Genomic DNA, 22012 nt, shown 5'->3' on the forward strand with positions numbered 1-22012 from the left:
ACTGGATAAAAGATTTAAACTTAAGACATGAAACTATAAAAATACTTGAAGAAAGTGCAGGGAAAACTCTTGAAGGAATCGGCCTGGGTGAATATTTTATGAGGATAACTCCCCAGGCAATTGAAGCAGTATCAAAAATACACTACTGGGACCTGATCAAACTACAAAGCTTCTGCACAGCCAAGAACATAGTGAGTAAAGCAAGCAGACAGCCCTCAGAAATGGGAGAAAATATTTGCAGGTTATACCTCCAATAAAAGTCTAATAACCAGAATCCACGGAGAACTCAAATTTATTAGCAAGAAAAGAACACGTGACCCCATTTCAGGGTGGGCAAGGGACTTAAAGAGAAACTTCTCTAAAGAAGACCAACGCACGATCTACAAACACATGAAAAAAAGCTCATCATCCTTAATCATCAGAGAAATGCAAATCAAAACTACTCTGAGATATCACCTAACCCCAGTAAGAGTAGCCCACATAACAAAATCCCCAAACCAGAAATGTTGGCGTGGATGTGGAGGAAAGGGCACACTTCTACACTGCTGGTGGGAATGCCCACTAATACGTTCCTTCTGGAAGGATGTTTGGAGAATACTTAGAGACCTAAAAATAGACCTGCCATTCCATCCTATAATTCCTTTACTAGGTTTATACCCAGAAGACCAAAAGTCACAATATAACAAAGACATCTGTACCAGAATGTTTATTGCAGCCCAATTCATAATTGCTACGTCATAGAAGAAGCCCAAGTGCCCACTGACCCACGAATGGACTAGCAAATTGTGGTACATGTATACCATGGAATACTATGCAGCCTTAAAGAAAGATGGAGACTTTACCTCTTTCATGTTTACATGGATGGAGCTGGAACATATTCTTCTTAGCAAAGTATCTCAGGAATGGAAGAAAAAGTATCCAATGTACTCAGCCCTACTATGAAGCTAAATTATAGCTTTCACATGAAGACTATAACCCAACTATAGCACAAGACGATGGGGAAAGGGCCAAGGAAGGGGAAGGGAGGGGGGAGGTTTTGGTGGAGGGAGGGTAATGGGTGGGGCCACATCTATGGTGCATCTTAGAATGGGTGATTGCACTAATGTACACAGCTATGATTTAACAATAAAAAATAAAATAAAATAAAGAAAGAAACAAACAGAAGAAGGGACAATGTTAAAAAGCAGAAATACTCAAGGATAGCTGACCACCAGACAAGCTCCCATACGCTTAGTCCTCCTGACTAAGAGCTCACAGTCTTGTGTATTCATATTGCTTGAATTTTTTACTTCCTTTTGTACTGCTGTTCGAAATTTAATGATTTGGGTATTTTCTTAATTAACAAGCATCCTCTTTAAAGCATACATTTACCTCTGGCAAGGTGAGGTGGATATCAATCATTTATAGATGTGTGCAAGCTTGTTTCATGTATCGCTTTCTTCCTGGCATAAAACTCTGAATTTTGTTTGGAGAAAAACAAAGAGATGGTTCATTTGGGGACATGAGATATATTGAAGATCGAACAAATCCAGATGAAGTGATGCAGTGGGGGTGACAGGGAAGCCTGGAGATAATGCCAACCAGAAACTACAAGGGGGCTGGGAGAGCAGTTAACATTCTGTCTAGTCTCCAAGTGAGCAGTTTCCATACAATCAACTGAAGAGGCCCATTTGGCAGGACACAGGAAATAAACAAAAGCTGAAGTCTTAAAACTAATGAAAGAGAGCTTTAAAAATGGAATAATTGAGTAAATTCATACCTAACCAGTCCAAAGCACACATTCTGGTTATACTTAGATCTTTCACTTAAAATGTACAAAAGCAAATTATATAACCAAAATGTGTGCACCCCTGTAATACTCCAAATTTTTTTTAAAAAATTAATAATCGGGCAATCTGATAAGACCAGAAAACTATTCATTAAAACACATGTGTTTACTTCCTGAGCACATAGCTAGAGAACATTTACCAACCTCTCTTGCAGTTAGATACATGTATCGTGAGCAACTGAGGTCTAGCTGATGGAAATGTGAGCCCTCACTAGCCCATAAAAACCTCCCACTGATGACTGTCCATTCTCTTTCCCCTTCCATGGTGACCTTAGAAACCACATATTGGACTTGTACATATTCCACAAGAGGAATCATAGTTTTCAAGGGAGTCACTTGTTAACCAGGAACATCCGTTTGAAAGTCTATGTGAATGGGAAGAAAAGTTGCTGATATCTTAGGCTACCAAGAATTATTTTTCTTTTTTTTTATTATAAGCAACTGACCAAAACAATTTCCAGAATATGATTCTTTTCTTATCAGCAGGAAGGGAGACCTAGCCTCTTGCCATGTGCTGAAGTAAAAACCATTTGTAGCAAATAAAGACAGTGCAATTTATACAGAATAAAGTTAACAGGCAGCATTTCAACATTACATGGGCTGAGTATTAGCAAACATTAGCAGAAGCAGCCCTAACCCACAGACTCTGCAATTAAAAAGCAGCACTTCAGCAACTCTAATAAGCCAAGTCTGACACAGAAAGCAGAGTCACATGTAGAAAGGTATGAATCAGCTTCACACTGGCTCCTTCTCCCTTCATTTCTATATTTGTGTGTCTATAATGTACTTTCCACTCTTCTAGGTGCTAGATATACAGTAAATAAAATAAAACTGCAGCTTTCATGCAGCTTCCATTCTAAAGGGATAAAGTCAGATAATAAACCTTTAAACAGAAAAACACAAACAAGTAAACAGCACAATTTTAGAAAATAAATGCGGGAGGGAGAGCAAGATGGCGGCTGAGTAACAGCTTCCTTGCATCTGGGCACCGTGAGTCTGGGGAGATAAGACTCCAGGCATCTCTGACTGGTGGGATCTGCTCATAATCATCCCTTTGAGGATACAGGGAGTCAGCGAGAGACTTCTGGACCCCAAGAGGAAGACGAAAACAGTGGAAAACTGGCAAGTAATCGCGTGTGTTCAATAGGTCTCATCCCACCGACAGCTGTAAGTGCAGCTGAGACTGCAAACTGGAAAGGTCTTACCTGTGAACTGTTTTGATGTTTTTGGACTTGGCACTCAGTTGAACTGCCTTGTAGAGAGCTTGAGCGGGAGAGTGGAGAACTTTGGGCATTGCCTGGGATACCAGACTGAGCCACTGAGCCGGACGGATGGAGCTAATAGTGTTTGGCTGAGGGCTGCAGGGAGCCAATGTGAGAGAACAGCCCCAAAAAGGTCCACCCTAGGGGTTGCAGAGCAAGGATCGGGCGGGACCTAGTGACCTAGTAACCTAGTGACTGAGCAGCCTAAAGACGGGGTCTGAGCTGCCTTATAGCCCTAACCCTCAGGGGCAGAGTGAGACCGGTATCGGCACACTGGGTAAGTGGATAGCAACTTCAGCAGTGATTCCAGTGACAAACACTTTCCTGGGAAAGCTTCTACTTAGCAAGTTTAGAAGCTTAAAGTGCCTTTGAAGAGGGCTGAAGAGAGACATACGGTGTCTACCCTATGGGGTTTGAGATATCAGCGGAGGCCTCCAGTCATATCAGCATTGTAATTAACATCTCATACCCCAGAAGACCACCTGTTCCCAGACAATATTCAACAACATGCATATACTGCTTTGTTTTGGGTTGTTTTTGATTTTCTTTGTTTTTTGTTTATTTTGATGTTGCTGTTGTTGTTTGTTTTTTACTTTCAACCTTTTCCATACAACTTTTTTCTTTCTCCAGTTTTTTAGTATAAATACAATTTCACATTGTTGCCTTTTCCAATAACTAGAACTTCATTTTTGCTAGTGTTTCTACCCCTATTATTCGGTTTTTCACCTAATTTTCTCCCGTAAAGTTTTCTGTTTGCTTGTTTTGGTTTGATTTATAGCATTTTTGTCTTTCCTCTCTACTTGGTGGAGGTGGGGTGCTGTGTCTGATCAGGTTAGCAAAGAGTTGCTGACCTCAAGGGAACCACCCAACCGGGCACCCCCAGAGGTTGGGATTTTTTAAGGTTATGTCAAAGTACCCTACTGTACACCTATATTGCTCTATCTCCCTCTTTCTGTGCCTCTCTTCTTTTTGTCGATATTCCTTTTACCTACCCCCTCTCCTTTCTCTATTCTTTTTTCATTCTTTCCTTCTTTCTTTCAACCCTTCTTGCTTTTCAGCCTTCTCATCCTTCTGGTCCTATACCAAAAGGACTCCTCGAAACCTTAGTCCACAGGCATGGGACCTTAAAGAGCAAGAGGAAGTGAAAGGAAAATTAGGGCAAGGAAACACATAAAAGAAAGCACTCGTGAGAAAGAATCAGCAGAAAACTCCAGGCAACATGAAGAACCAGTCCAGAACAGCCCCTCCAACGGACCATGAGGTAGGTACTACAGACGATTCCACATATAAAGAAATGTTGGGAATGACAGAAAGGGAATTTAGAATACACATGATGAAAACAATGAAGGAAATGATGGAAAGAATGAAGGAAATGGATAATAAAGTGGAAAATAACCAAAAGGAAATCCAAAAACAGAATCAAATAAGAGATGAATGATATGAAGAATATAGAAAGGATATAGCAGAGCTGAAGGAACTGAAGCAATCAATTAGGGAACTTAAAGATGCAATGGAAAGTATCAGCAACAGGTTAGACCATGCAGAAGAAAGAATTTCAGAGATAGAAAACAAAGTCCTTGAGATAACTCAGATAGTAAAAGAGGCAGAAAAGAAGAGAGAGAAAGAAGAATGTTCACTGTCAGAATTATGGGACCTTATGAAGCGTTCCAACATACAAGTTGTAGGAACCCCAGAAGGGGAAGAAGACTGCCCCAGAGGAATGGAAGCCACACTAGAGAATATTATAAAAGAAAATTTCCCAACTATCACCAAAAATTCTGACACACTGCTTTCAGAGGGATATCAGACCCCAGGTCACCTAAACTCTAAACGAACTTCTCCAAGACACATTGTGATGAACCTGTCCAAAGTCAAGACAAAAGAAAAGATTCTGCAAGCTGCCAGAAGTAAGCGCCAGTTGACCTACAGGGGCAAATCCATCACAGTGACCACAGACTTCTCTAATGAAACTTTCCAAACAAGAAGACAATTGTCATCTACCTTTAATCTACTTAAACAGAACAATTTCCAGCCCAAAATTTTGTACCCTGCTAAGCTAAGCTTTAAACTTGATGGAGAAATCAAATCATTTATGGATATACAAACATTGGGGAAATTCGCCACAACAAGACCAGCTCTACGGGAAATACTTCAACCTGTTCTACACACTGACCATCACAATGGATCAGCAGCAAAGTAAAAACTCAGAAATTAAAGGACAGAACCTAACCTCCACACTGATGCAAAAGATAAAACTAAGCAATGGACTCTCACAAAATAAGATGAATAGAACATTACCAAACTTATCAATTATCTCAATAAATGTTAATGGTTTGAATTCCCCACTGAAGAGACATAGATTGGATGACTAGATTAAAAAACACAAGCCATCCATTTGCTGTCTGCAAGAAACACACCTGGCTTCAAAAGACAAATTAAAGCTCCGAATCAAGGGTTAGAAGACAATTTTTCAGGCAAATGGAATTCAGAAGAAAAGAGGAGTTGCAATCTTATTTTCAGATACATGTGGATTTAAAGCAACTAAAGTCAAAAAAGACAAAGATGATCACTTTATATTGGTCAAGGGAAAAATACAACAAGAAGACATTTCAATTCTAAATATTTATGCACCCAATTTAAATGCTCCCAGATTCTTGAAACAGACCTTACTCAGTCTCAGCAATATGATATTGATAATACCATCATAACAGGGGACTTTAACACTCCTCTTAAAGACCTGTACAGATCCTCTAAACAGAAATTAAAGAAAGATATAAGAGATTTAAATGAGACCCTAGAACAACTGTGCTTGATAGACGCATATAGAACACTTCATCCCAAAGATAAAGAATACACATTCTTCTCATCACCCCATGGAACATTCTCCAAAATTGATCATATCCTGGAACACAAAATAAATATCAACAGAATCAAAAGAATTGAAATTTTACCTTGTATCTTCTCAGACCGTAAGGCACTAAGGGTGGAACTCAACTCTAACAAAAACGTTTGACCCCACACGAAGACATGGAAATTAAACAATCTTCTGTTGAATGACAGATGGGTGCAGGAAGAAATAAAACACAAAATCATTAACTTCCATGAGCATAACAACAATGAAGACACAAGCTACTAAAACCTGAGGGATACTACAAAAGCAGTTTTGAGAGGAAAATTCATCGCTTTAGATGCCTACATTCGAAAAACAGAAAGAGAGCGCATCAACAAACTAACAAGCCATCTTATGGAGTTGGAAAAAGAAGAACAATCTAAGCCTAAACCCAGTAGAAGAAAAGAAATCTCCAAAATCAAATCAGAGATCAATGAAATTAAAAACAAAAGAATCATTCAGAAAATTAATGAAACAAGGAGTTGGTTTTTTGAAAAAAATAATAAAATAGGTAAACCTTTGGCCAGACTAACAAGAAATAGAAAAGTAAAATCTCTAGTAACCTAAATCAGAAATGATAAAGGGGAAATAACAACTGATCCCACAGAGATATGAGAGATCATCTCTGAATACTACCAGAAACTCTATGCCCAGAAATTTGACAATGTGAAGGAAATGGATCAATATTTGCAATCACAACCTCTCCCTAGACTTAGCCAGGAAGAAATAGAGCTCCTGAACAAACCAATTTCAAGAACTGAGATTAAAGAAACAATAAAAAATCTTCCAACCAAAAAATGCCCTGGTCCAGATGGCTTCACACCAGAATTCTATCAAACCTTCAAGGAAGATCTTATTCCTGTATTGCAGAAATTATTCCAAAAAATTGAGGAAGAAGGAATCCTCCCCAACACATTCTACGAAGCAAACATCACCCTGATACCGAAACCAGGAAAAGACCCAACCAAAAAGGAGAATTTCAGACAAATCTCACTCATGAATATAGATGCAAAAATTCTCAACAAAATCCTAGCCAATAGATTACAGCTTATCATCAAAAAAGTCATACATCATGATCAAGTAGGTTTCATCCCACGGATGCAAGGCTGGTTTAACATATGCAAGTCCATAAACGTTATCCACCATATGAACAGAGGCAAAAATAAAGATCATATGATCCTCTCAATAGATGCAGAAAAAGCATTTGATAAAATCCAGCATCCTTTTCTAATTAGAACATTGAAGAGTATAGGCACAGGTGGCACATTTCTAAAACTGATTGAAGCTATCTATGACACAAACCCACAGGTAATATTTTGCTAAATGGAGTAAAACTGAAAGCTTTTGCTCTTAGAAATGGAACCAGAAAAGGTTGTCTCTGTCACCTTTACTATTTAATATAGTGCTGGAAGTTCTAGCCAGTACAATTGGGCAACACAAGGAAATAAAGGGAATCTAAATGGGAGCAGAGAAGGTCAAACTCTGCCTCTTTGCTGATGACATGATCTTATACTTAGAGAATCCCAAAGATTCAACCACAAGACTCCTAGAAGTCATCAAAAAATACAGTAATGTTTCAGGATATAAAATCAATGTCCACAAGTCAGTAGCCTTTGTATATGCCAATAACAGTCAAGATGAGAAGCTAATTAAGGACAAAACTCCCTTCACCATACTTTCAAAGAAAATGAAATACCTAGGAATATACCTAACGAAGGAGGTGAAGGACCTCTATAAAGAAAATTATGAAATCCTCAGAAAGGAAATAGCAGAGGATTTTAACAAATGAAAGAACACACCATGCTCGTGGATGGGCAGAATCAACATTGTTAAAATGTCTATACTTCCCAAAGCAATCTACCTATTCAATGCCATTCCTATCAAAATACCAACATCGTACTTTCAAGATTTGGAAAAAATGATTCTGCGTTTTGTATGGAACCAGAAAAAAACCTGTATAGCTAAGGCAGTTCTTAGTAATAAAAATAAATCTGGGGGCATCAGCATACCAGATTTTAGTCTGAACTACAAAGCCCTAGTGGTCAAGACAGCATGGTACTGGCACAAAAATAGAGACATAGACACTTGAAATTGAATAGAAAACCAAGAAATGAAACTAACATCTTACAACCACCTAATCTTTGATAAACCAAACAAGAACATACCTTGGGGGAAAGACTCCCTATTCAAAAATGGTGTTGGGAGAACTGGGTATCCACATGTAAAAGACTGAAACTGGACCCACACCTTTCCCCACTCACAAAAATTGATTCAAGATGGATAAAGGACTTAAATTTAAGGCATGAAACAATAAAAATCCTCAAAGAAAGCATAGGAAAAACACTGGAAGATATTGGCCTGGGGAAAGACTTCATGAAGAAGACTGCCATGGCAATTGCAACAACGACAAAAATAAACCAATGGGACTTCATTAAACTGAAAAGCTTCTGTACAGCCAAGGAGACAACAACCAAAGCAAAGAGACAACCTACACAATGGGAAAGGATATTTGCATATTTTTGATCAGACAAAAGCTTGATAACTAGGATCTATAGAGAACTCAAATTAATCCGCATGAAAAAAGCCAACAATCCCATATATCAATGGGCAAAAGACATGAATAGAACTTTCTCTAAAGAAGACAGACGAATGGCTAACAAACATATGAAAAATGTTCATCATCCCTATCTATTAGAGAAATGCAAATCAAAACCACCCTGAGATACCATCTAACCCCAGTGAGAATGGCCCACATCACAAAATCTCAAAACTGCAGATGCTGGCATGGATGTGGAGAGAAGGGAACATGTTTACACTGCTGGTGGGACTGCAAGGTAGTACAACCTTTCTGGAGGGAAATATGAAGAAACCTCAAAAGCACTCAAGCTAGACCTCCCATTTGATCCTGCAATCCCATTACTGGGCATCTACCCAGAAGGAAAAAAATCCTTTTATCATAAGGACACTTGTACTAGACTGTTTATTGCAGCTCAATTTACAATCACCAAAATGTGGAAACAGCCTAAATGCCCACCAACCCAGGAATGGATTAACAAGCTGTGGTATATGTATACCATGGAATACTATTCAGCCATTAAAAAAATGGAGACTTTACATCCTTTGTATTAACCTGGATGGAAGTGGAAGACATTATTCTTAGTAAAGCATCACAAGAATGGAGAGGCATGAATCCTATGTACTGAATTTTGATATGAGGACAATTAATGACAATTAAGGTCATGGGGGAGGAGGAAAAGCAGAGAGAGGGAAGGAGGGAGGGGGCGGGGCCTTGGTGTGTGCCACACCTTCTGGGGGCAAGACATGATTGCAAGAGGGACTTTACCTAACAAATGCAATCAGTGTAACCTGGCTTATTGTACCCTTAATGAATCCTCAACAATAAAAAAAAAAAAAAAGAAATGCTACAAAGAAAATTAAACAAATTAAATTCAAATGGTATAGAAAGTAACAGGCTAGTAGCAGAGCTAATTTAGCAAGGGTGGTTAGGGGAGATCTTTCTAAAGAAGTGACATTTGGGCGACAATTTGAACAATCACTAGAAAGCAGATTTGCAAAGATCTTGGTGAAAGGCCTCTCAGCTCCAGGAAAGAACGTGGGCTTATTGGAAGGACACAAGAAATTCCAGTGTGGTGACAGGAGGGTGAACAGAAGATGGACCAAGATGAATTCAGAGAAGTAAGCAGGTTCCAGCTCACTTATGATGTTCCACAGGACCAAGTATGGTCATTATTCTAAGAGGCACGGGAGCCATGAGACAATGTTAAACAGGAGGGTGACATAACATGACTTATACTTCAGAAAACTTACTATGATAGATGTTCGGGGATGGATCATGAGTCGGAAAGAGCAGATGCCACTGCAGTCCTTAGTCTGAAGATGAAAGACACTTGGGCTGGGTGGCAGCAGTGAAGACAGCACAATTTGGGTGAATTTGTGATTCACTGTGGGGGTAAAGCTAACAAGACTTCCTGATGTAGCAGATGTTCACGATGAGGGAAAGAGTAGAACTGAGAATGACTTCCATGTCTCATGACCTGAGCAACTTAGTGAACGGATGTGCCCATAGCTGAGATTGGGAGAAAAGCACACCGCCCTCTGTTTTCAAGACTCTGGAACTTGGGAGAGCTTTGTAATATAATAGCTCAGCTATATGATGAATTTACTGGGCTTCCATGAGCTGGCCTTGAAACTTAGACACTATTTACAACATTTTTATTTCAAAATGACTAAAAATTTCACACAGTATCTTGAAAATGAACTTTTTTTGAAGTCTGGTTAAGAAAATTAAAAGAGTGCTATTTTAACCTCCAATCCTGTCCATAGCCCCACTTGGTTAGACCGAGGGTGTTTCCTAAGCAAGAGAGCTTCATAGTAACCCCTTGGTTTAACCCAAGTGGAATAACCAGGATTTGGATTGGGATTTTATTTTTTGTTGTTGTTACAATTCCAAGAGGAAATTGATGTATACATGTGTGCGTGTCAGAGCATTGGAGAGTAAGAGTTTAAGTAGGTGGGAGAGCAGGGATAGATGGTTTTGCCAAGTAGAGAAAGAAAAAGCAAAGGCAGAGAAAGCCAGGCTGATAAGAAGGCTCATCCACATTTGCTGCTGGGAGGAAGAGGACACGTGGGTAATTTTAAACAAAGCAAAAGCTAGAAATCCCTGTGTCCTGTAGAAGGAGAGATGGAGTTTGACGGATAACTAGGTACCAGAAGGTCTGTCCATTAATCAGGCAAGATAATTAAACAGAAGAAAAAGGGATACCCCAAGGTACTCTGAATATAAAACAAAAATATAAAACAATACTTATCTTGAGCATTCTGAATCCCTGGAAATAAATGAAAGCAGCAACTAAAAGTTAAGCTTTTCCCAACAACGAATAACCAGAAGAGGCTTTGGATTCCTGCTATGGTTTGAATGTTTGTACCCTAAAATTCATATTTAAATTTAGTTACCATTGTAACAACGTTAAGAGGTGGGACCTATGTGAAGCGATTAGGCAAGGAGGGCTCTGCCCTCATGTGAAAAGGCCAGTCCGGGGCCTCCCTCGCCCTCTCCCTGCCCTTCCACCTTCAGCCTGTGATGAAGAATTAAAACTGCCTTCGCCAGACGCCAGCACCTTGATTTTACACTTCCCAGCCTCTAGAACTGTGAGATAACAAAAAATCCGCTATTTATAAATTACCTAAGTACAGGCATTCTGTTATAGCAGCTTAATTACTGCTGTTATAACAAAAAGCAAGATTTTAGGAGACCCAAGCCCAGATTTATGCACAAATTGGGCTACATGGATCATCGTGTTCACACATTTTGTAAAATGCAAAACATTTAGATGCAAAAATTGTGAAAAACAAAAAATTGCCTGATTAATCTGAGCTAATCAGAAGTGTAATTAAGCACACTAGACCATATTCCTATGCGTTCTCATAATCAAGAATTTAGAGGGTCTGGTTTCCGTGGAAGTGTGTTCACACCAGCCTCTGCCGCCATGAAATACCCCCTCAGCTACTCCAAGGGCTGATTTCTGTTTGCACTATGATCTCTCTACTACTTTCCCAGCCAGCCTCTTACCACTCAAAGGGTCAAACCCTTCATGGTCACCTCCAGTTTCATGAAATAAGTTCTAAATTACCTCGCTAATCAGCTGCTGTGCTTCAGACATTTTAGTAGTTTTGTTACACGGAATTATTAAATTCATGCCATTACCATTTTTTCCAAAGTATTCCCTTGACTATGGCTCTACTTGTGTTCTTCCAAGGAAGAAATGAATCCATCTTTATAAATTTTTACGGGCCAGGCATGGTGGCTCACGCCTATAATCCTAGCACTCTGAGAGACCAAAGCAGGTGGATTGCTTGAGCTCAAGAGTTCAAGACCAACCTGAGGAAAAGCAAGACTCTGTCTCTACTAAAAATAGAAAAACTCGGTAATAGGGAAACTGAGGCAAGAGGATTGCTCAAGCCCAAGAGTTTGAGGTTGCTGTGAGCTAGAAGGCCAGAGCACTCTACAGAGTGAGACTGTCTCAAAAAATAATAAAATATATATATAATAAAATATATTTATTTTAAATATATTTTAAAATATATATGTTTGATGCCCTAACACCACCAATATGCCCCTGCAGAACTGATCGAAATGGTTCTTCCATCTAGAAATACTCTCCCCTGCTACCTGCAATTATTCCAAAAAGGTACAATCTCTTTCTTAAAGTATTGGTGTCCATAAGCATACATTTCTCCAATTCCAAAAAGATCCTCAAAACATTAATAAGTTAGTAACAATGATGATAATTATAACTGTTATGATCTATTAAATGTTTAGTGAATATCACACTAATTGACTAAATTTGCAATTTGCTGTATTTCTGATATGCTTTGCCTCATTGTCATCTTAATTAGGAAATTTAATTTACCATATTGGATTTGGCATAACACAACACTAATTTATAACTTGTGGCCTGCAAAAAATCCATTGCCTGGCAGTAGGGCCAGAGCGCATGCTATAACCCCCCCTTCCCCAAATTTATACTTTTTCTGATAACTATATTCTTGCTCTGTCAAAAATTGCTTTCAGTTATAAGCACTGAGTTGGTGGTATCCTCCTGAAGCCACGACATTTGCCTCAATTAATTCAGGCAAATGTATCAGCAGGCTCATGCTGTTATGCAAAGGTGATAGGTAACTTGGTCACCTACAAGTCTCGTGAATCCCAGTGGTCTACAAGGTTATGTCTCACCTGTGTCACATACCCACCATCTGTCAGTTGTCACACTGCTCCATGTCATCTTCATCCTGGGACCCGGGCCAGAGGAGAGGCCCTGATGCGGAGCACTCCCAGTTATTGTATCAAGGAGAAAAAAGAATGAGGTGGTATCCTGCAAAACCTTTTAGAGCTTCTGCTCTGAAATGGCACATGTCACATTCACTCACATTTTATTACTTAAACCTGAGGTCAGCAGGATCAACAAGGCAGTCAATATTCTGAACACCACCATAGCATCGGAACAATGTGGGTGGTAAGAGAGTGAGAGTGATGTAAGTCAGGCAGAAAGCCCTGAACTGGAAATGGCCTGAGTATATCTTCACTTTATCACTCTGAGTTTTCGTGTCTGCATTTGCAAAATGGCATTAATGTGGCCAGTGCTGCCACTTTCCTCACAGATGCATTTTAAGGCTCGAAAATGTAACATGTATAGGCCGAGCCAGTGGTTCACACCTGTAATCCCAGTACTTTGGGAGGCTGAGGCAGCAGGATCATTTGAGGCTAGGAGATCAAGATCAGCCTGGGCAACATAGTGAGACTCCCATCTCTACAAAAAGTTTTTTAAAAATCTGCCAGACATGACAGTTACTCAGGAGGCTGAGGCAAGAGGATCACTTGGGCCCAGGAATTCAAAGTTGCAGTGAGCTGTGATCATGCCTCTGTACTCACGCCTGGGCAACAGAGCAAGACCCCATCTCAAAAAAAAAAAAAAAAAATGTATACTGTATATAGAAGGAGTCTGAAAAGTTCAGAACACTCTGCAAGTAAAAGGTATTACCATTTAATGCGAGTTTTGTTACCTTCCATACCCGACAGATGGCGTGGTGCATGTTACATGTGACAATCACACTGTTCTTTACTCTTCTAAATAACTTTTTACTGCAGGCAGAAAAATTGTACATAGATTCAAAATTCAAGAGTCGGACACCTATTACTATGCTTTGCTCAGACACTACTAATTTAAACTAATACAGCAGAAACTACTTAAGATCTACCCACCGAATAGGTCATACAAAGGGGTAAAACCTCAGTCAACCAGCTTCATAAAGCTCTAAAATCCAATAAAAGCAGTTCTCAAAATGGGGAGTGCTCTTGCTTGAATCAGATGAGGTAAAATGAAACAACCTCCAGTGAACTGTATCATAGCTGACAAAAGGGCTTATTATGTTCTATTGATTGGCTAGGAGTTCCCATATCTTCTCCAGGAAGTTTCCACGACAATCTCTACAGAGCAGGAGTTCTTAATGCACCAGATCTCTGCTGCTACCCTAGGAAGTTAAGAAAATGGAAAGTCTTTTGTGCTTCTTTTTCCGCTGAGTCTGAATGGGCTTTTCAAGACAGCCTGAACAATGTGCATAATATTTTGTTTTAATTTGTAAGCCAGCCTTGTTCATCATGGCTTTTACAATATGGGGCATTTTCATTCTTCTTTCCATTTACTCAGGGTAAAAATATCTTGCCTGAGGCAATTTATAAGTATCTAGTTCTTTCTAGGCTGTGGTGAGATGACGAACCTACCCACAGAGTCTCTAGTACCCGTGAGTGCTTGGCTAGCCCTAAGTTTATCTAGTGGATCTCCCCGGGGAGAAATTCTTAAGAGAGAGCTGGGGAAGTGGCCATATCTGAATTTAACCATAAAATAATTGGGTAGACATGATTTTTTATGACTTCCTCCTGTTGCTGCAACCCTATTTGGTTCAGGCAAAGGACAATGATCACTTGTTTTCAAGGAAGCCAATTTCTCCAGGTCTAGGAAATAAACACAATTAGCCCGAATATTTATCTCACTCACTTTTCCCAACCATTAAGGATTTGTGTGTGGCAGGGAGATATAACCCAGGTTTGAAAAATAAAACAGGGGACAGATTCTGCATGTGCAGTGGTGGGGGTGAGGTGGAGAGGAAAACTTCTAGGAAGAACTCTTGGAGCATAAAAAGACAGAACCTCACACAGAGAAAGGTTTTAACCCTTGACTTGTCCTCCCTCGTTTAGAAGGCTAGTGTGAGGACACCGTAGCTAGATCTATGGCCATAACCATGGAATCACAGGAACATAAGCCCAAAGACCCAAGTTCAAATGCTGATGACGGCAGAATGGAAGGGGAGAAAGGCATCTGCTCTCAATGGTGGTCCTGACTCTGGTTGGTTCTCCTCCCCTCCAAATGCCCAGTCTATGACCCCTGCTTTAACTGTTGGCTCTATTCTTAACACACAAGGAGGGCTCCAGCGTTTTGCTTTTTCTCCTGAGGTGCTATCCTTCTGTCCCTAAACGAGTCCTCTGCAACTTGTGGAAAGTCTTCATACTGAAACCCAAGCGCATCACAATTACCCAAGGCAGCACACAGCACAAACCGGCACAAGGCCAGGCTCATACACCAGGTGAAGCAGCAGCATGTTCAAGAAAACAGTGATGCAGACTTACAATTCTTCAAAATAAATGATAAAATAAGGCCTCGTACTAAAGAGCAAGTTGATGTCACAGAAGGCTCCTCCTGGAGCTGATTCTATGCAATAAAAAATCATATCCAGGAGGAGAAATGAAAGGAGTTTCTCAGAGAATGAGACAAGCAGTTTTCTTCCATATTCTGCCAGGTCTCAATAGACAAGTGAAGCCAGGATTGGTGGCTGTACTCATTCCAATGGAAAACTAAAAGGTCTGCTAGAGGGGAAATCAGGGTTTAAATTGTTTCTGACATTCCTTCTATGATTTTTTTATAAGTATTCAGAGTCTATCCCACATAGTGAAGAAGATAAGAAAGAAAATTTTTTAGACCATTACCTGGCTTGTAGAACTTTTTCTTGGTCAATAGAGAAGATATTCACATTTTTAATCTTTTAATTACATTAATTTTCTGATAGATGATTGCATAAGATCAAAAAAATTATATTAATGTGAAATATTGAAATTAATAGTCATCTTTCTCCAAATAACTAAGATATTATCAGAGGACAGATGAAAAGGTTCATAGCCAAAGGGACAGCTTCATTCTCACAAATGGCTTGTCTCCCTAACCAAGTTCAGATCTATAAAGCAAGCAAAAAAAAAAAGCAGTAAAAAAAAAAAAAAAAAAAAAAGAAGAAAAAAACCATCTGTAGGAATATATTGCTAATGAGAACCAAGGCAGTAATAAAGAAAGTCTTTCAGAAGAAATGAAAAAATAAAAACCTACAAGCTACTGATCACTAGTGGTAATTAAGTACCTTCCCTTAATAACTAAAGAGGTCTTTAGTTAAAGCCAAAAGTTAAAGAGAGGTTAACAAGAAACAGTCTTCCCTTGGTATACTCAGCAGTTCCAGGCCACCCATGCATAGCAGGCTCCATGCCTACTCAAGTCTCACGGTAAGTCCTGCGGAATCTTATAGGAACTTATAGGAAAAGTTGGCCCTCAGTACATGTGGAATTTCATCCTGCAAATACTATACTATCTTTTTTTTAATTCAAAAAAAGGGGTACAAATATTTTTTGTTATTAAATATGTGAATACCCTGCATAGTGCTGCTTAAGTCAGGGCTTTTGGTGTGTCCATCACCAGCAGAGTATTCATGGTACCCAGCAGGTTAAGTTTTTATTCCACACTTCCTCTGCCACCCTCCCTATTCTTGGTTTCTACCATCCTTTATGTCTCTTTGTGCCCATGTGCACCCATCATTTAGTTCCCACTTATTAGTGAGAACAAATGGTGTTTGACTTTCCACTCTGGAGATACTTCATTTGGATAACAATCTCCATTTCCATACAAATTGCAGCAAACAACATCATCCCGCTCCTTATTGTGGCTGAGTAGTACTCCATGGTGTGTGTGTGAGTGTGTGCATGTGTGTGTACGTACCACAGTTTCTTTATCCACTTAGGAATCTATGGGCACTTAGGTAGGTTATTTTCAATCTGCATTGGGTTGAAAAAGTCTGAATATAAATGGACTCACACAATTAAAACCAGTGTTGTTCAAGGATCAATTGCAAGACAGTGGAATGGAGAGAACTCTACCAGTACTATCATTGCTTAATATTGTTTTTTACCTTAAGAACACATGAACTACTTGACAACCAAATCACTTAAAGGAGAGGGACTGGGATTTTGCAGGATTCATTCAATTCAAGAGAGCTACCTTCCTAATTAATAAATAACCATGGTGCAATATTTTATCAGTAAAAATGGCAGGAATAAATAGAAGAAGCGGAAAAACAGTTCAGCCATTATTTTGCCTATTAGAGCTTCTGCAGATTGGTGGAAGGAAGGCAGTGAGCACCTTGGGACTGGATGGACTCAGACATTATGGAACTATACATACCCCATACCCCACAGGGGAGGGTTGGAGCTAATCTCTGCTGCATGTTAAAATGACGGGGTCATACAGTGCTTCCCTAGCAGGTTGGAGACCTGAGCTTTGAAAGAGAGATTCTCACAAGACAGAGGGGTTGTTCTTTCCAGCGAGAAAATGTGGGTCTGTGATGCTTGAGGCCACCAACCCACTGTAACAACACCAGCCCATTTACCAAAGTTATGAGTCCCTCTATCACTGTGACTTTTAATAGAGACTGGGATTGGCAATGCGTGAATCAGTCATTAAGAAACCCAACTTGAAAAAGACACTCTGACCTCGGCAAGTGACGACAGGTGCATATAAGGTAATGTCAAGGTGTCATTGGAAAAAAGAATCCACCATGTAACATGTAATTGAACATGAAGATAACAACCTCCTCAAACAAGAGAAGAGAATATGGTATGTTTATAGTTGTTCCAGTGGTTGCTATATACAGTAACAATAGAACATGGGATTTGATATGACCCTGCTAATTCTATTTGCTATGTTTCCTAACTACCTTCAAAGGTCTTGCTTTCTCCTGCTACTAAGCAACCTGGATAAACCAGGAGAATCGAGTACCTTCAGTAGTTAATAGGATTTCTTATAGAATCCCGTAGGACAGGAGCCAAGTGGTGGCTCTCACGCTTTAATCTACCAGAAACACAATTCTTAGCCAGTTTCTCACAAATGCCTTCGGCAAACAGCTTACTCACCCTCGCAGTAGGCCGAGTCTCCCTGGACAGAGATGTAACCACTTTTGCACTCACAAGTAGCTTTTGTATTCCAGTTTTTGCATTCTGAATTTTCACCACACTTAGGTCCTTCTGCACAGAAGTTATGACCTAGAAGGAGGAAATAAAATTTTATATCAGAAAAGGATGAACTAAAAGACCTCCAAATAATAAAGCATGAAACTTACTATTATATGTCACTATGCAGGACGATATACTTCAGCCATATGCAAGGAGAAACTAGGGAGGCGGTGGGAGGAGAAGGAGCTGTACCATGCTTAAGAGGATTTTTGCCCCAATACTCGAATTTCCTAAGGTTGTTCCTGTGTGGTAGCTTTTACCCATGCTGATCCTGAATCATTTTCTTACTACCTTCTTACATGACTACACTTTTCATAATTGTTTTCTTATAGAATTCATAATATATAAAAAAGAGTATATAAATCTATGAATATCTGAAATAAATACAACCAGATTATCAGCACTGCTTGATCATACCTCCCCAACAAATCCTCCTCCCAGCCACTATCACTCCACTGCACATTTTATAGTTGTACTATATATTTGTGCTTATTCCTAAATAATATATCCTTTAATTTTGCCCATTTTGAACTTTGTACAAATGAAATCATACTGTACATATCTTCCATGGTATGCATCTTATCTGTCCATCCATATCAATGCCTATAGTTCATTCATTGGTCAATTTTGTATAATAGTCCATAATATGAATATTCCACATTTTATTCCATTTTATATATATATATATATATATATATATAGCTCATTGTTTTATTGTGCTTCACAGATAACACATTTTTACAAATTGAAGATCTGTAATACTTGCATCAGGCAAGTTAGTTAGCAGCAGGTTTTGTAACAGCATACGGTCAGTTCATGTCCCTATGTCACACTTTGGTAATGTTTGCAATATTTCAAACGTACTATTATCTGTTATTTTGATCCGTGATCACTGCTCTTTTTTTTTTTTTTTTTTTTTTTTTTTGGTAGAGACAGAGTCTCACTTTATGGCCCTCGGTAGAGTGCCATGGCCTCACACAGCTCACAGCAACCTCCAACTCCTGAGCTTAAGCGATTCTCTTGCCTCAGCCTCCCGAGTAGCTGGGACTACAGGCGCCTGCCACAACGCCCGGCTATTTTTTGGTTGCAGTTCGGCCGGGGCCGGGCTTGAACCCGCCACCCTCAGTATATGGGGCCGGCGCCTTGCCAACTGAGCCACAGGTGCCGCCCGATCACTGCTCTTTGATGCTACCATTCTAATTGTTTGAGGGCACTACACGCCACGCCCATATAAGGCAGCAAACTTAACAAATGTTATGTGTGTTCTGACTGCTCAACCAACCAGCCATTCCTCTGTCTCTCTCCCTCTCTGCAGCACCCCCATTCCCTAAGACACGACAATATTGAAATGAGGCCAATCAATAACCCTACAATTCCCTTGAAGTGTTCAAGTGAAGGGAAGAGTCACTTTTCTTGCTTTAAATCAAAAGCTAAAAATGATTAAGCTAAGTGAGGAAGGCATGTCAAAATCTGAGACAGGCTACAAGCTAAGCCTCTTGCACCAAACAGCCAAGTTGTAAATGCAAAGAAAAATTTCTTGAAGGCAATTAAAAGTGCTTACTACAAAACAGCCTTAGTGCTAATATGGAGAAAGTTTTATGTTTGAACAGAAGATCCAAGCAAACAAAACATTCCCTTAAGGCAAAGCCTAATCCAGAATAAGGTCCTAATGCACTTGAATTATACGAAGGCTGAGAGAGGTGAGGAAGCTGCAGAAGGAAAGCTGGAAGCTGGAAGAGGTTGGTTCGTGAGACTTAAGGAAAAAAAGCCATCTCCAAGGTGGAACAGCAGGCACAAACAGAGAAGCTGTAGACGTTATCTAGACAATCATGGATGAAGAGGGCCACAATAAACAACAGATTTCCAATGCAGACAAAACAGCCTTCCACTGGAAGAAGATGCCACCTAGGACTTTCATAACTAGAGAGGAGAAGTCAATCCCTGTCCTCAAATCTCCAAAGGACAGGCTGACTGTCTTGTGAGGGGCTAACACAGCTGGTGATTTGAAGCTGAAGCTAATGCCCATTTACCACTCTGAAAACCCTAGGGCCCTTAAGAATTAAGCTGAATCTACTCTGCCTGTGCTCTAGAAATGGAAACGCAAAGCCTGGATGGTATCACCCATCTGTTTGTAAGTGTGGCTTACGGAGTATTTTAAGCCCACTTTTGAGCCAATTGCTCAGAAAAAAAAAAATTTTTCTTTCAAAATACTACTTCTTATTGGCAGTACATGTGGTCACTCAAGAGCTCTGGTGGAGATATACAAGGACTTCAAAGTTGTCTTCATGCCTGCTAACACAGAGCATCAATTCTGAAGCCCTTGGATTAAGGAGTAATTTTGACTTTCAAGTCTTATTATTTAAGCAATGTATTTCACCAGGCTATAGCTGTCATAGACAGTGGTTCCTAATGGATCAGAGCAACATAATTGAAAACTTTCTGTAAAGGAGTCACCATTCTAGGTGTCATTAACGAAATTATGAGGAGGTCAAAATATCAACCTTAGCATGAGTTTGGAAGAAGTTGATTCCAATCTTTATGGATGACTTTGAGGGGTTCAAGACATCAATGGAGGAAGTAACTGTAAATGTGGTGAAACTATCAAGAGAACTCAAATTAGAAGTGGAGCCTGAAGATGTGACTGAATTGCTGTAATCTCATGATAAAATATGAATGAATGAGGAGTTGCCTTTTATGGATGAGAAAAGAAAGTGGTTTCTTGAGATGGAATCCACTCCTGGTAAAGATGCTGTGAACTTGGTTGAAACTATAACAAAGGATTTAACATATTATATTAACTTCATGGATAAAGCAGCATCGGAGTTTAAGAGGATTGACTATTTTTTTGAAAGAAGTCCTAGTAGGGATAAAATTCTATCAAACAGCATTGAATGTTAGAAGGGAATCTTTGATGAAAGAGTCAATTGATGCAGCAAGCTTCCCTGTTGTCTTATTTTAAGAAATTGCCACAGCCACCCCAACCTTCAGCAATCACCACGCTGATCAGTCAGCAGCCAGCCACACTGAGGCAAGGCTGTCCACTGGCATAAAGATTATGACATGATAAAGGCTCAGATGACCATTATCATTTTTACCCCCCCCAAATATTTTTCAATTACAACATTTACCTTTATCAAAGGCAACTTAACAAACTACAGTATAGTGGAAACATAACTTTTTTATATGCACTGGGAAATCAAAAATTTGCATGACTTACCTTATTGCAACATTTATTTTGTTGCCATGGTCTGGAACTAAACCTGCTGGAAATACTCTCAAATATGTTTCCAGGAACATATATTTTTAGCCCCATTTAACATTTTCTTTACATCATGTTCCTTTCTGAATCCCTGCCATTTTTTCCAGGATAATTGTTTTTCATCTTAATGTAACCTTTGAAGTTCCTAGAGTGAGTATCTTTTGATAGTGAGTTGCTCAATTTTAATGTATCTACATATCTTTAGACTATACTCATACACGGTTATACAGTTATTTTATCTCAACGTTTTAAAATATTAGTCCATCCACCGTTTTCTGGTTTCCATTATTGCTGCTTAGAAGTCAGGTATTAATTTAATAGTCATTTCTTTGTATGATGTAATCCCTTTCTGTGTGGCTGTTTTTAAGATTTTTTTTTTAATTTGTTTGTTTTGTTGGTTGGTTTGGTTTTGTATTCTTGAGTTTTACTCTAAGGTTTCCAGGTGTGAATTTGTTTTTATTTAGAATTTTTTGGTATTCCTGAATCAGATGATTGATAAAATCTTTATTTTGGAAAATTTTTAGGTACTGTGTCTTCAAACATCCTCTCTTCACCATGTTCTCTATCTTCTCTTTCTGGATTCTAATGAGATAAACATTCTTTCTTCTTAAGCTTTCTTCCATGTTACTTGGACTTCCTTTCATATCTTCCATTTCTATTATTTTATATGCTCAGTTCTTTGTAACTTCCAGATGTGTTTCAGTTCATTTATTCTCTTGAGCTGTGTCATATTCTCTTTAAGTCACCTACGCAATTTTTAATTTCACTTATTATATAATTTTATTTTCTAGAATTCTATTTTATTCTTTTTTAATCTGCTTGGTCAGATTTAATAGTCTTATTATTCCATTCTTTTTATTAAAAAAATGTTTTA

General features: G+C 39.1%; 1 protein-coding gene across 3 annotated transcripts in view; it reads right to left on the bottom strand.

Moving 5' to 3' along the window:
• NELL1 (neural EGFL like 1) overlaps window positions 1-22012 on the bottom strand; it is a 950583-nt gene that overhangs the window by 678295 nt on the left and 250276 nt on the right. For all 3 annotated transcript variants that reach the window (XM_053561806.1, XM_053561805.1, XM_053561807.1), the window contains one exon: window positions 17781-17909. In XM_053561806.1, coding sequence (XP_053417781.1) covers window positions 17781-17909 — 129 coding nt within the window. The remainder of the gene's footprint in view (window positions 1-17780; window positions 17910-22012) is intronic.

This window comes from Nycticebus coucang, chromosome 14 (assembly GCF_027406575.1).
Source record: "Nycticebus coucang isolate mNycCou1 chromosome 14, mNycCou1.pri, whole genome shotgun sequence".
Lineage (NCBI taxonomy): Eukaryota > Metazoa > Chordata > Mammalia > Primates > Lorisidae > Nycticebus > Nycticebus coucang.